Raw genomic sequence first — 15,584 nt, 5'->3', positions numbered from 1 at the left:
TTCCCAGCACTGCATGAACTGTGTGGTGGGGAATCCTGTGATCCCAACACTTAGAGGGTAGAGGAAGAAGAATCAAAGTTCAATGTTATATAGTCGGTTCAAGGCTAGCCTGGGCTACATTGGACCTGTTTGAAATGAGCAAACAAGAAGCACACAGAAACAGAACAGCAAATTCATACTGAAACTTTTGTCTACACACCCTAAGGGTGGGAAGCCTGTGTGTTCTGCTCTACAGTTCATATGTTTAAAAGTATCTTTCTTCAGAGCCCACCCGTGTCTCAGATGTGTCAGAGTTCTGTCCTTAAAACTACATACCAAGGTCATGATAAAGTCAGAAGTTTCCTATCCAGTGATGGAGAATACTGATCTGCACCCAGGAGAAAGCCCATTGGCTCTTGGCTTCCTTGATTCCAGTGTCCCTCCACATCCACAGGCTGGAGTCCTTGCCAGGAGACAGCTACAGCTGGCCTGGCCCAGAAGAGAGCATGCTGGACTTCAGGACTTCCTTTCTGGTTTCCCTTCCTCAAACCTCACTATCCACACACCCCCATCCCCCCCACCAGACTAGGATCTTCTCCACAGATTCTTCCCCCTGCGCTGCTGGGAGCCCCAGGCCCTCCTGGCAGTGACATCTGTTCTGCATCTGGAATTCCAAGTCTAGTTGCTGTACCTCAGAGCCTTTTGGAGCAAGCAGGAGGTAGGTGAAAAGGGATTCCATATCCTTGGACCAACCAGAGAGAAGACTCAGGCCTAAAGCTGCTAACCTCTCTTACGGAAGGCAGAAGTACAGAGACAATGAACTTGTTATGTGTGCACCAAATCTCTGGGAAGAGTGGCTGGTCTGCCTTACAAAGAAGAGCCGGGAGACTGGTCTAGCTCCAGATCAAGTTCTTAATGGCATAACTTTAGGCACTCGCTCAGTTTTCTCATCTGTAAAATGGACGCAGAGCAAAATTCACTCTCTTTTTTGAAGTGGGTAAGTTGAGTTACTATAGCTTAGGCTGTCACTGAACTCATAGCAATCCTCCTGCCTCAGTCTTTCAAACACTGGAGTTACAGATAGGCATCATGATGCCTAGCTTCCTACATTTCTTTGAGTGCTGACATTATATGATACTATAATCACGAGATTCCTTAGCTTGAAGAAGGTACCTTCAGGAAAAATTTTATTTATAAATATTTGGTTAATGAGGTCATGAATATACACACAGGCTCACAGGTCTAGGTAAATTACAGCAGAGTCACTACTAAAGCCAGGTGGTGGTGGCACCCTTTCAGAACTCAGGAAGCAGAGGCAGGCCCAGGACAGCCTGGTCTACAGAGTGAGGACTACACAGAGGAATCCTGTTTTGAACTCTCTCAGCCCCCCAAAGAGTTACTATTAAAAGAAGGTTCCAGAGCTGGAGAGATGGCTCAGAGGTTGGTTAAGAGCCCTGGCTGCTCTTCCAGAGGACCAGGGTTTAATTCTTGGCACCCACATGGCAGCTCACAACTATCTATAACTCCAGTTCCAGGGGATCTGACACCTTCACCCAGATATAATATACATGCAGGCAAAACCACCAATGCACTTGAGATATATATATATATATATATATATATATATATATATATATATACATATATATGTAGTATATGTATACGATGTATATGTATATGTTGTATATGTGTGTATGTGTATGTGAATATATATATGAATACACACACACATATATATATATTTTAAAAAGCTTCTAGTGTTGACCCTGGTGGCGAACCTCTAAAACGGGCCCCTGAGTGTCAAGACAGAAAGGGATGGTAGAGAAAAAGTATCATGTTCTCAGAGCTCTCTGTGTTCCCCGAGCCCCAAATTCCAACTCGAGTTAGAAGCCCCACTTCATGGCATCAAGCTAAATCTGGCTGGAGTTTAGAATATGGGGGTGGGAGTTGGGCAGGTGGGGGAGGCTAAGAAGGAAGCAAGCCCCAGCTCACAAGTGCAGCCAGTCCCACCCAGGAGTGAACCAAATCGCCTCCCAGCGTTGGCACCCCCTGCTTGGTCTGGAAGACTCCTCCCTTTGCAGGTCTGGGTTTTCCTCTGTCCATCATTTTCTTCAGAACCTTTCCTGGTCTTCCCAGTTTGGCTCAGGAGCCTCTCTCTTCTGCAGTACCTTGTCAGTCCTGGCCCCTTGCCCTGACCCTAAGACTGACGGCCTGGGTCTAGGACTTATTCACAACATTCTGGGGGTCAGGCACACGTTAAGCTATAAAGACTGTGAAAAGAAAGAATGACCTCCACTCTCTAAGGGTGTCTTCAGACTGCAGAGGTTTACACACTCAAAGGAGGTCAAGCCAGGGCAAGGATAGTAGTTGTTGTAGCCATTCAGTGGCAGCCAGGGAGAATCCCAGTGCCCGCTCCTCACAGTCTGTGCACTGGGGAGAAGAGTCCAGTCTCCCAACTCTTCCCGGTGTCCCGGCCTGAAGCCTCAGAAGCATTTAATAAAGCACGGGTGCGGTTGCCAGCCACGATCTCGATCTCGCGTTCCTGGAGCTTTGGGAAGAACAGGAGGAGGAGGGGAGGTGCGACTATTCCTTAATCCTTTGGGCTCCGCGAAGACAGACACCTCTCTGACATTTCCCCGAGCCGCGTTCACCTGACAACTCCGGGGCCTCCCGTTTCTGCGGCCCAGCCCCACGCACCGAGCTTCTACGGGCTCCCAGCCGGGTCCACCGCCTCGGAGGGAAAGGGGCGTGTCTTGCGGGGCGAGCTAGGGTCCGAGCTGTTTCCAGCACTCTCCCACCCGCTGTTTTCCTGGAGATGGGCCTGGGGTTGGCCCAGTGGAGGCTCCTTCCCCCCCCCCCAACCCCCGCCGCCCTCCCTGCCTCCCTCCCACGTGGCCTGGCCCAGTCTCTCTGGAAAGCCGCAGCAGCTGGAGAAAAATCCCCCTCCCCACCCCCACTGCCAAGTCCCTCCCCGACTCGCCCCGGACACATCCTTAACTCCCCCCTCGGCAGGGAAGGCAAGAAGTAATCGAACAAAGCGGGCAGCCCATCCCCCTCCAGGCCCTACCACCTAATCTCCCTTGGGCTGTCGTCCCCAAACACACACCCCAGTGAGAGTGAAGAGGGCCGGGGGTGGCAGAAACAGCTTTGGCACACACACTTGGACACTTCGTTTCCCCCGACCCCCCTCAGCCCTTTCTTTGGTGTGGACAACTGTGATCCTTATCCCTGACCCTACCCAACACTAGGACCTGGGGACTGGAGGGGGCCTTGCTGACCTCGTCCACGCTTCCCTTGTCCGCCCTTGGGGGTGGGGCAGGAGTGACACGCGTCCCATCCAGAATCCAGAGAGCGAGCGTTGGACGCGTTCAGCAAAGCAACTGGTTTCTGCCCTTCCCCCAGCACCCCTCCGAACCCCGGGTTTGGGTCCACAACACCCCTACAGTCCCCTACCTCCCTAGCTGGCCCCAGGGGCCACACCCATTGGGCAAAGTTGAGTGTGCTTTTTCTCACCGCCGCCCCCACCAAGAGCAAGGACACTCCCCAAAAGCCAAGGCCAAATATTAGCTCAGTCCCATCCAGTTTACACACGCACCCGAGGCAAATGGAGGTGTAAGCGTACACTCCCGCCCGCTCTCTCGGGCACACTCGCGACCGCGAGACGAGTGCGGGCAGGGCAGAAGCATGCCCCGCTTGGAGCCACCCGCGCCGCAGCCACCCGCGCGCTGGCGATGCCACCCGGCACCTTAGGCACGCGCTGTGGACACGTCCCCCCGCAGGACACCCCCACCCCGACACACGCACACACACACACACACCTCACAAGCACAAGAGCCACGCGCAGGGGGACACGCACGGTGCCAGGCTGTGCACAGCAAAGACACACACCCCCCTGGGAGCAAGTCCCCGCAGCCCCCGGAGCGCAAGCATCGCGCGCACCGGGGGCGCCCACTCGCGACTGCGGCCACCCGGGCTCTTACCGCGCGCGGACAGCAGGCAGAAGGTCAGCGCCAGGAGCCCGCGGCCCGTGTCCGCCCACGCCATAGGGCCGGGCTCGGGCCGCTGCCGCCGCGTCCAGGCGCCTGGGCCGCCGCCGGGGGAGGGCGCGCCGGGCGTCAGTGGCTCCGGGAGGCGCGGCGCCGCGGGCGGGGGCGCGGCCTCCGGGGCCCGGGCCCGAGCGGGGGCCGGCGCGGGGGCCGGGGCCGCGGCCAGCTCACCCGCCCCTCCATCGCCATCTTGGGCTAGCGGCCCACGCGGGGGCGCCCCGCCAGTGTGGCCACCCTGCACCGCAGGGGACACGCGCCCGCGCGCCACCAGCCTGCTCCTGCGGCACACTCAGCACGCGGGAGCCTCCCGCTCTCCGGGTCACCTCGGGCTCCTTTTTTTTCACCTGAGCCTCTGGATCTGTTTCCTGCCCTTGTCGTGACCCTACCCTCAGGGTCTCCTCCGCCTCTCCTCCAGGCTCAGTGGAGGCCGGATCTCTGAGCCCTGTCCTTTCCCAGCTCTCGTCCTGACCTGAATCCTGCTTAGCTTCTCCACAGGCTGCACCAACAGACCCACTGAGGACACCACAGTCCCTTGTCCCTGCTACCTCTTCCCCGCCAAGCTGAAGGATTCTCTTGGCTTCCTTCCTTCCTCCTCAGTAGCTAAACCAGACTGTACTGTGTTCCCCTCTGTGCGGGGGACATGAAGACTTCCCTGCCACCATTTTACAGACCTGCATACTGGGGTTCCAAGCGGGGCTTTCTAAGGACAGGAGGCTTAAGGCAGAGCCTGCTAATGGTGTTGGGCCCTCCAGCCTTCCACTCCGACTGACTGTGCCTATCTCTTTTTCAGGACTGCCTCATTTCCAACTGAGCTAGCCAGGTTAGTTGCCTCAGTGTCTAAAGCTGGCGAATCAGTTGTCAGGCTCACTTGGGGAGAGGAATACACACTAAACGGCTACTTAAAATGATGTGTTTGGGACTGGAGAGACATTCCAGTGGTTAGAGTGCTTATTGCATTTGCAGAAGACCTAGGTTTGGGTTCCAGTACCCACTCAGGAGACTCACATCAGTCTGTAACTCTAGCTCCAGTAGGTCTGATACCTCTGTGGCACCTGCACCTACAAGACATACAATTAGATATAATTTAAAATAATAAAAATGATATGTACATAATATATATACATACATATTATATATAATATATAATATACTCATATATATAATACATATATATATATATATATATATATATATATATATATATATATATATATATATATATCACCATATTTGAGTCTAGAGAGGTGGCTCAGTGGCACTTCCTGCTCTTACAAAGAACCTGGGTTCTGTTCCCAGTACTCATATGGCAGCCATACCCATCTGTAACTTCAGCTCCAATGAATCTGACGCCCCCTTCTGGCCTTTGTAGGAGTTTCATGCACACGGTACACATAAACTCATGCAATACCCACATATACATTTTTTTTAAATAAAGGAACATGCTACATTCTTCCTTTTCTTGTGTCTATTGGTATTCCCATGATTTAGAACCATTTAGAGTCTGGTTTCCATGCTACCAGTTAGCTGTGTGCCTTGAGGGGGAGGGAGAGATTAAGGTTGGGGTTCCTGTACCCTGTAACCAATTATGTAGTCAAAGACGACCTTGAGCCTCTGATCTTCTTGCCTCTACCTCTGGAGTGCTGGGATAACAGGTGTGCACCACCAGTCTCCGTTGATGATAGCCGGGGACTGGACCCAGGGCTCCTCACATGTTAGGCACCCACTCAGCCAACTGAGCTGCAGGCCCACTATGTCTGTGTGTAGCAGATCTAAGGGAACCAGGCATTGGTCTACTTCAGCCCTCATTTTATTCCAGGACCATCATTAGGGTTTCATTTGATTGCTCCTTCCTCGAAACCAAGTGATCTCCCGGTCCTCAGGCTTGGATGGGCTCTCATCTTTATACTAGTGATGCTGACACATCCTCCAGCCTGAACCTGCTCCCTAGACTTGCTTTTCCAGCTCCTGCTCGGCAGTTTGCATCACTGTCTTCCCGTCCCTCCTGCCCGCTCCAGACTCTGCTGTCTCAGTTCCTAGAACTTCCTATAGCTCAGATCCAAAATTTTGAATTATTAATTACTAATGTATGTGTGTGTGATTTGTGTGAGGTCTAGCCCGGAGGTCAGAGGACAAACTTTGGAGTTTCCCTTCTGCTTTTACGTGGGTTCTAGGAACTGACTTCAGATCATTGGGCTTTGCACACGGGCACTTCTACCAGCTGAGCGGCCTCCATGACCTCGCAGCTCAAATCTAAATCAAACCATACATTCACCTTTGACCTCTCTCCACCTGCGTCTCCGTCCTCCTCACCTCTCACCTAGATTATTATGGGGCCTCCGCACCACTTTGCTGTTTCTGGCCTTTCCCCTTTGTGTGCTTTAAGTCCACACAGCAGCCAGTTCCTGCCACAGCTCTGCTCACAGCTCACCAGGCTTCCACCTCAGAGGACAGAACCAGAGCCCTGCCTCTTACTACACCGCTGGACGTGCTCACCCGTCCCCAGCAACACCAACCCCTTCCCTTCCAGTCTCAAGACCTTTGCCCAGAACTGGGGCTGTTACTTAGAAATAGAGTTCTTGCCTAACACACATGAGGCCCTAAGTTCAACGGTCATTGTTGAGAAGAGAAAAAAGAACAGGAGGATGAGGAAGAGGAGGAGGAAGAGGATGGAGAGGAAGAGGAGGAGGAGGGAGGGGAGGGAGAGGAAGAAGAGGAGGAGGGAGAGGAAGAGGAGAAGGAGGGAGAGGAAGAAGAGGAAGAGGGAGAGGGAGAGGAGGAGGAGGGAGAGGAGGGAGAGGAAGAGGAGGAGGAGGGAGAGGAAGAGGAGGAAGAGGAGGAGGAGGAGGGAGAGGGAGAGAAGAGGAGGGAGGAAACAATGGAGAGGAAGAGGAGGAGGAGGGGAGCGACAGGCGGGGATGGCGATACCTTTGCCTAGCCATCACAAGTTGAGGTCCACTTGTCTCTACTACACAGTGTCAAGAAGTCTTCCTGGAGCTCAGGATGCAGCTCACTCGTTGGACAAACCCTGGGTTCAGTCCCCAGCACGGCTTGGGCATACATGCCTGTAATCCCAGCACTTGCAAAGCAGAGGTGAGAGGATCCCTGGCTATATATAAGGCATTCAAGCCCAGGCTGGCCTCCGTGTCACCCTGTCTCAAAAATAAAGTAGAATATGTCTTGCAGCTTCCTCTCTTCTTTCCTGCTTTTGTTTCATTTTATTAAAAAAAATTACATTTATTGGGGGCTGGAGAGATGGCCCAGTGGTTAGGAGCACTGACTGCTCTTCCAGCAGTCCTGAGTTCAATTCCCAGCACCCACAGGGTGGCTCACAACCATCTGTAATGTGGGATCTGATGCCCTCTTCTAGTGTGTCTGAAGACAGCTACGGTATACTCATGTACATAAACTAAATAAATCTTTTAAAAAATTGAATTTATTTAGCGAGGCAGTGGTGGTACATACCTTTGATCCCAGCACTCAGGAGGCAGAGGGAGGCAGATCTCTGAGTTGGAAACTAGCCTGGGCTACAAAACAGACCATGTCTCGAGACCAAAACAAAGGCAAAACAAAAAATAAATAATATTTATCTATTTATCTAGTGTGTGTGTAAACATTTCACAGAGCACATGTGATAGAGGATAAGTTCCCCCCCACACACACCATAAAAAAAGTTAGGGGTACATATATAGCCTTGTCTGACATCAGTGGGAGGGGAGGCCCTCGGTCCTGTGGAGGTTTGATGCCCCAGGTACGGATCCTAGAGCAGTGAGGTGGGAGTGGGTGAGCGGGTGGAACAACACTCTCATACAGGCAAAGGGGAGGGGGGATGGGATGGGGGATTGTGGAGGGGAAACCAGGAAGGGGGATATCATTTGAAACGTAAAGGAATAAAATGATTAATAAAAAATAAAATAAAATGCTGGGCAGTGGTGGCGCACGCCTTTAATCCCAGCACTTGGGAGGCAGAGGCAGGCGGATTTCTGAGTTCAAGGCCAGCCTGGTCTACAGGGTGAGTTCCAGGACAGCCAGGACTACACAGAGGAACCCTGTCTCGAAAAACCAAAAATAAATAAATAAATAAATAAAATAAATAAAATAAAATAAAATATGTTGTTTTAAAAGGAGGGGTCTAGGGGAAGGAGACAGATCTATTGTGATCTGTATGGGTACCCCAGCTCTAGCTGGGAGCACAGAGCTGAAAGTTCCCGCCCACCCCACATGGTGGTGAGCTAGTGAGCACCAGTAAACACGGTGCACCAGTTTTGACTGGAAACAGGGGGTCAGGACACCCTCACCAGACCTGGTGAATCATGGAAGGCTACTAGAGAAATCTAGCCGGGCGGTGGTGGCACACGCCTTTAATCCCAGCACTTGGGAGGCAGAGGCAGGTGGATTTCTGAGTTCGAGGCCAGCCTGGTCTACAGAGTGAGTTCCAGGACAGCCAGGGCTACACAGAGAAACCCTGTCTCGAAAAACAAAAAAAAAAAAAAAAAAAAAAGAGAGAGAGAAAGAAAGAAAGAAAAAAAAGAAAGAAAGAAAGAAAGAACGAACGAACTTGGAGCTTCGGAGCAGGGCTGAAGCCAGCGGAGGCTGGCTTATGTGGCTCCAAAGCGGTCGAAGAGTTAAACTGTGGAATGGAAGTGTAAACAAAGGGCACCGTCTAAAGAGGTAAATTCCACAAGCCACCAAAACGGTCAGCTAACTTTTCTCTATTCCCAACTCAGTGCAGGGGGCGCAGCTCAGAGTGTGTGTTTACCGTATGCAGACCCCTCACCCGAAAGTAAGAAGGGCCTCAACCATAAAATTACTGTTGTTGCTACTTCATAACTGTAATTTTGCTACTGTTGTGAATTGTGACGTAAACACCTGTGTTTTCTGAGGGTCTTAAACCTCGCGGAGGGGTCGCGACCCACAGATTGAGAACCTCTTCTCCGCACGGCTTGTAGGCCTGAGAGGACAGGAGGGTGCAGAGGCGCGGAGCAGCCAAACCCGGAACAGTGAAGTAGAATGTGATTCTCTTCAGGCCTCTGTGGCCTTGGGTGACTTCTGTTCTTCTCTCTCTGGGCTCTGGGGTCATCCTTGAGAAACTCTGAGGGCTAGGATGTGACGGACATTTCTAACCAGAAAGCGCAGAGAGTTCACATGTTTAAAAGTAAACATGGCACCTGCTTTATCATTATTGTTGGTGCTTATTACCATTTTAAAGTTACATTTCCTGGGGCTGGAGAGACGGCTCAGCAGTTAGAGCACTGGCTGCTCTTCCAGAGGACCCAGGTTCAATTCCCAGCACCCACATGGCCGCTCACAGCTGACTGTAATTCAGCTCCAAATGATTTGACACCCTAGCGCAGACATATATGCAGGCGGAAAACCAATGCACAGAAAAGGAAAATAAGTACATCATTAAAATAAAATCAAAATTGCATTTACGTTTTTTATTGGCCGTGTGTTGGGTGCACAGAACATGGCATGGAGGTTGAGCTTTCTCCTTCCATCTGTTCAGGGGACTGAACTCAGGTCGTCAGGCTTGGCAGCAAGTGCCTTTACCCATTGAACACCCCCCTCCCCGTTTTATTTATGTATTCTTTCAGACACTGAAACAATTCTCTGTTATAAAATCATTTTCTTCAGCAGTCTAGAAAGTTTGCAGTCATCAACTGTTTCTGTGGAATTTCAGGCACGATTGGGAATTCAGGAGCTCAGAGGGAGCCTTCCGAGTGATGATGCCCTTGTAGGCAAAGCCCGAGTGACCTTTCGCTAGCTCACGTGAAGGGGTGGCTCTAAATGAAACTCACGGCTTTCGTTTCAGCAAACTGACGGGGCCTCAGGACGGCGTCTGTGGCTCCTGAGGCCAGTGGTTGTTTTCTTTTACAGCAAGTTTGTGTGCTTCAGTAGATGTTGGTTGACAGAGTCAGGACCGTCGCGGTCACATGGGTTCCCTCCGTCTACTTAAAAAAAAATGTTTATTTATTTTATATATGTGAGTACACTGTAGTTGTCTTCAGACACACCAGAAGAGGCCATCAGACCCCATTACAGATGGTTGTGAGTCACCATGTGGTTGCTGTGAATTGAACTCAGGACCTCTGGAAGTGAAGAAGAAAATTCCACCAGACCCTGACCATCCTGGAAGAGAAAGGTCATAGACCGCTTAGGCACCCCTCCCCTCCAGAAGGGAGAGGCTAGCTAACATTCCTCAGACCAGAGGGGGTGGGGACTGACCTTCAGGTGGGGGCGGGGGCAGAGCGCATGGACAGCCGACCATTGGCCATTGGACGTCCCTGCCGCCTCATTCCCTAAAGACCATCAGTTTAATGGTCACATTGTTCTGCCAATCATAATGTGCCTCGTTGTTGTTTCTCTAGGCTGCCCCTAGAGAATGTCCGCTGAACAAGCTGTACAGGGCCGCCTCTCCTTGTGGATGCAGGATGGCCCCAGCATGCTGGAACATTAAAATTCCTCTTGCTTTTTGCAGCGATTCTCGATTCTAGTCTCCGTGTGGTTCACTCAGGGAGTCTCCCATAAACTGAGGCTCTGCTCGCTAGAGTCTTATAGAACAGTCAGCGCTCCTAACCACCGAGCCATCGCTTCAGACCTAGAGATCCCACTTGATCTTTGTACTTTGATCCCATATGAACGTTTTTTTTTTTTGTTTTTTCTTTTTCTTTTTTTTTTTCGAGACAGGGCTTCTCTGTGTAGCCCTGGCTGTCCTGGAACTCACTCTGTAGACCAGGCTGGCCTCAAACTCAGAAATCCTCCTGCCTCTGCCTCCCAAGTGCTGGGATTAAAGGCGTGCGCCACCACCACCAGGCCCACATGAACTTTAATGGTTTCATGGTGGGGTAAGGTGCTGTGGTATTACCTGTATCAGTAGCAGGGAGTGCTCTCTCCCAGTTTTACTTTTTTTTTTTTTTTTTTTAAGATTTATTTTTTTTATGGTTGGTTTTTTTTTTTTTTTTTTCCCAGAGCTAAGGACTGAACCCAAGGTCCTGCGCTTGCTAGGCAAGTGCTCTACCACTGAGCTAAATGCCCAAGCCCTGCGAGTACACTGCCACTGCCTTCAGACACACCAGAAGAGGCCATCAGACCCCATTACAGATGGTTGTGAGTCACCATGTGGTTGCTGGGAATTGAACTCAGGACCTCTGGAAGAGCAGTCAGTGCTCCTAACCACTGAGCCATCTCTCCAACCCCTGTTTTACTTTTTTTTTTTTTTTTTTTTTTTTTTTTTTTTTTGGTTTTTTTCGAGACAGGGTTTCTCTGTTAGCCCTGGCTGTCCTGGAACTCACTCTGTAGACCAGGCTGGCCTCGAACTCAGAAATCCGCCTGCCTCTGCCTCCCAAGTGCTGGGATTAAAGGCGTGCAGCACCACCGCCTGGCCCTTGTTTTACTTTTTAATCGATAAAACAAAATATTCTACTATTTTCAAGTGGTCTCATGGAAAGCTCCCGAGTGTGTGAGGAAAGTTCCCAAGGCCAGAGAAGCTCAATGCCTCGGAGAGAAAGAATAAAAGCACAGAGAAGTCAATTTATTTGCTTAAGGTCACACAGTAGGCAATGGATCAGAGAGACAAAATGGCCAGCCTCTGAGTCAAAGCCCAAGGTCCTCATTGCTTCCTCCTTTGCCTCTTAGGGGTTCGCTCAGCTTATGCCTCTTGTCACTGGGACTTTCTGCTTACCTATCTGTCCCCATTACTAGACTGAGAGTCTAGAAAGTTGAGAGAGAGAGAGAGAGAGAGAGAGAGAGAGAGAGAGAGAGAGAGAGGAGATCTAATTCTTTTGGCAGTGTCCAGATCCCTGGATCCATGGGCATGAGCCAGAATGTCAGAATTCTAGGATATCAGCTCACCTCCTGTTGTTTCCTGATGCGCCCACGGGATCAGGATTAACACCATCTCATTTTGCATTGTAAACCGAAAAGGCCTGCATCTTGAAAAAGGGACAACTTCTCTGGGTTTCAATTTTTTTTTTCTCTTAAAAACAAAAACAAAGAAACCCCCGGGAGAATGATGTACTTAACCAATGTCCTTATTATACTGTGAAGATCAAATTGAAGATCAGGAGGCTAGGGCGCTGGCTTAGTGGATAAAGCGCTTCCCAGTGCAAGTGTGGGGACCCAGGACCGGATCCATCGAGGTGGGAAGCTGAGGCTAGAGCCAACCTGACATGTGCTTTGGTGATCAATAAGGGACCCTGTCTCAAACAAAGTGGGAAGCGCTACTGACTTTGACCTCTGACCTTCACATGTCTACGTGGCGCCATCCGGGAACTCAACATACACAGATCAGCAGTTAGTCTCAAGAGGACCGTGTGTGTCGCTTGCTCACGAGGTTAAATGTGTCATTCCTACCAAGGGCCTTACAGTTGGAGATGCTTGATTCAAAGCAATTCACCATACCGAGAGATTAGCATGGGGGTCAGGCAGTGGGGAGTAGCTGGGGTCAAGCAAGGTCCTATCGCCACGATGGAAGCTTCTGGAACCCTTTCTTGCTCATGGCCCAGAACCTGCCTCTCTCTCAAGATCCCAGAGGCTGAGTCACAATCCTTCCCCCACCCAGCATCTGTCATCCCCCAGTGGCTGTGCCTCACATCCAGGTCTTGGATAACAGACGGCTCCCCCGCTGGCAGCTGTGTGGGGGTGGGGTCAGACCACTGGCAGACGGCCAACTTCAGCTTCACAAATCCCCGCCAAGCACCACCTCCTGTTTGGCCTTCCAGCAGCTCCCAAAACAAGTCTGGAAAACCAACTTTAACTCCAGAACAGGGAGGGAAGCCGCGGGAGCGGGCCTTTGCTCGCAATCACAGCTGCAGGGTGAGAGCCGAGCATCGAGCATCGCCAGAGTTGCCTTCTGTTTCCCGTGCTCCCACTCTCCCTCGGGCAAGAAGATTCTTCTTCAAGACCCATCCAAAGCCTGCTTTTTGCGCTAAGCAGAGACTCAAGCAAATATTGCATTTCCGTGATTCTTCCTTCACAAGGTCCTTTCGATGATGGAGACTTTGTAGAGAGGCAAGAAAGGCACATCCACAGACTATCTTCATGGTTGGTGTCGTGAGGGTCAGAAGGTGTCAGATCCCGTGGGACTGCAGTCAGTTCTTTGTTTGTTTTGGTTTGGGGTTTGGTTGTTTTGGTTTTTTGTTTGTTTGTTTGTTTGTTTCTTGAGACAGAGTTTTTCTGTGTAGCTCCAGCTATCCTGGAACTCAGAGATCCATTTGCCTCTGCCTCCCCTAGTGCTGGGACTAAAAGTGTGCACCACCACCACCCGGCTGGGTTAGAGACGGGTTATTAACCATCACACGTGGTGCTGGGAATGAAACCTGTGGTTTGTGGAAGAGCAGCAGGGCTTTTACCCTCTGAGGCTTCTCTCTAACGGGCACGCTGGAATTTAACTGGCTTGATCTCATGCACATAAGGACAGCTGTGTGAGTTCACGAGTTCAACGTATGCCACATCCAGAAAACAACACTTCTCAGCTCTTATGTCCTTCCCACTTCTCTGCGGAAATGTTCCCCGAGCCGGGGAGAAAGGGTTCGGATGCTGGTGTGACACTTACACTGAGCACCCAGTCACTCAGTCTCAGAACTCCAACTACTTATGAGTCTCTGCTCTAACCGCTGCCCACTGCAAAAAGAGGCTTCTCTGGCCAACCCTGAGAGCAGCTCAGATTTGGGTATATAAGATAGTAGAAGGCTGTATGACATGACAGTTGAGTAAAGTAACTGTTGGCACATTTTTTTGAGTTATTTTATTGGGTTTCTTTTGTTGTTGTTGTTTTTCCGAGACAGGGTTTCTCTGTGTAGCCCTGACTGTCCTGGAACTCACTCTGTAGACCAGGCTGGCCTCCAACTCAGAAATCCACCTGCCTCTGCCTCCCAAGTGCTGGGATTAAAGGTGTGCGCCACCACTGCCCAACTTTTATTGGGTTTCCTTATCTACCAACCGTCCAAATGTTATTCCACCCTGAGTCCTACCAACCCCCCCAAACACTAGGTAGGAGAGAAAGGTTAGAGGGGGGAAAGGGGCATGGAGCTCCTTCAGCCACAAAATAGACTATTTCCTGATGATTAGGGGTGTTGAGTTCTCCGGGAAGTTCAATCTTCTCCATCAGGTTATCTTTAACTTCTCCTTGTTGAACCACAACAGATGCAACCAGGAGCAGCAGCTGTTTCCTCAGTATGGCCCCCAATCCTCTAGGGGCTCCTGCACTTATACCCTCTGAAGAGTCCCCAGAATTTCAAACATAAACTATCTGCAGTTGTCAAAACCGTGTTCCTATTAGTGCAGGAGGCAAATCACAATCACCTGCTGGGAAGCAGCCTCTTACCACACCTGGGGTTAAAACAGACGCAGTCACACAACACAACTGGGTTCTTAAAGAAACCAAAACTCTTGCTACAAATAACTATAGTGCATCCCCCCCCCCCCCCCCCCCCCCCCCGTAGGATTTAGGGACATAGTTTTTGGAACACAGTTTTGCTGTGTGGTTCAGACTGGTCTTGAACTCAGTCTGAGAGAAAGAATAAAAGCACAGAGAAGTCAATTTATTTGCTTAAGGTCACACAGTAGGCAATGGATCAGAGAGACAAAATGCTCAGCCTCTGAGTCAAAGCCCAAGGTCACTATCCTCCTGCCTCAGTTTCCCTAGTGCTGAGATTACAGGTGCACATCACCTCTCTCTCTCTCTCTCTCTCTCTCTCTCTCTCTCGTATGTGTATGTGGTGTGTGTGTGATGTGTCTGTCAGTAGATACACGTGTGTTTGTCAGTGGGTGCACATGTGTATATAGGCACACTTGTCACAGTGAACAGAGGACAGTGGAGTCAGTTCTCTCCTTACATCTTAACATGGGTCTTGGAGCTTGAACTCAGTTTGCCGGCCTTGTGCAGTCAGCAGCTTTATCAGCTGAGTTATTCTAAAGGCCTTCCATCTTATCATCTGAGACACAGCCTCGTCCTGAACCGCCTGGCTGCTCCTGTGGGTGCTTGAGATTTTAACTCAGGTCTTCATGCTCACACAGCAAGCTCTTCACTCACCGAGCTTCCCTCCAGCCTGATTTTTTGGCTTCTCCTAATTTACCCTGTTTCCCCTCGGTCATAGTGAGTGAAAGCCCAGCCGCTCAGGATGGAGGAGGCTGGAGACCAGAGCCTTCACATCCTGTGGTCCATCTAGACTCTTATATTTTGGCAAATGGCTCTGCTGAGATGTGGCTTGGAAGAGCATTGGTCCTTACAGTGGAGGTAGACTGGGCAGGCAGAAGGCCTGGGCAGGAGCTCCCTTTCCCTTGTTTAAAAGCTTTATTTACTTTTATGTGTATGAGTGGTTTTGGCCTGAATGTGTGTCTGTGCAGTGTATACACACCTACTATGTGTGGAAGCCAGGAGAAGCTGTCCTGGAGTTAGAGTTAAAGAAAACTGTGAGCTGCCACATGGGTCCTGGGAATTTAACCCAGGTATTCTGGAAGAGCAGCCAGAGCTCTGAGCCACGTCTCCAACCCCACAGATGCTCTCTTATTCCTCTCTCCCCTTCCCCCCAACCCCTCCAGGCATGGTTGAGATGCAATCAC

General features: G+C 50.6%; 1 protein-coding gene across 2 annotated transcripts in view; it reads right to left on the bottom strand.

Moving 5' to 3' along the window:
- Window positions 1-4,115, bottom strand: part of Igdcc4 (immunoglobulin superfamily DCC subclass member 4) — a 34,760-nt gene extending 30,645 nt beyond the window's left edge. For both annotated transcript variants that reach the window (XM_076925792.1, XM_076925793.1), the window contains exon 1: window positions 3,960-4,115. In XM_076925792.1, coding sequence (XP_076781907.1) covers window positions 3,960-4,023 — 64 coding nt within the window. In that variant the 5' untranslated portion in view covers window positions 4,024-4,115. The remainder of the gene's footprint in view (window positions 1-3,959) is intronic.
- Between the last annotated feature and the right edge of the window lie 11,469 nt (window positions 4,116-15,584).

This window comes from Arvicanthis niloticus, chromosome 26 (assembly GCF_011762505.2).
Source record: "Arvicanthis niloticus isolate mArvNil1 chromosome 26, mArvNil1.pat.X, whole genome shotgun sequence".
Taxonomy (NCBI): domain Eukaryota; kingdom Metazoa; phylum Chordata; class Mammalia; order Rodentia; family Muridae; genus Arvicanthis; species Arvicanthis niloticus.
Note: the sequence above shows the minus strand (reverse complement) of the source record. Positions and strands in the feature narration are given on the sequence as shown.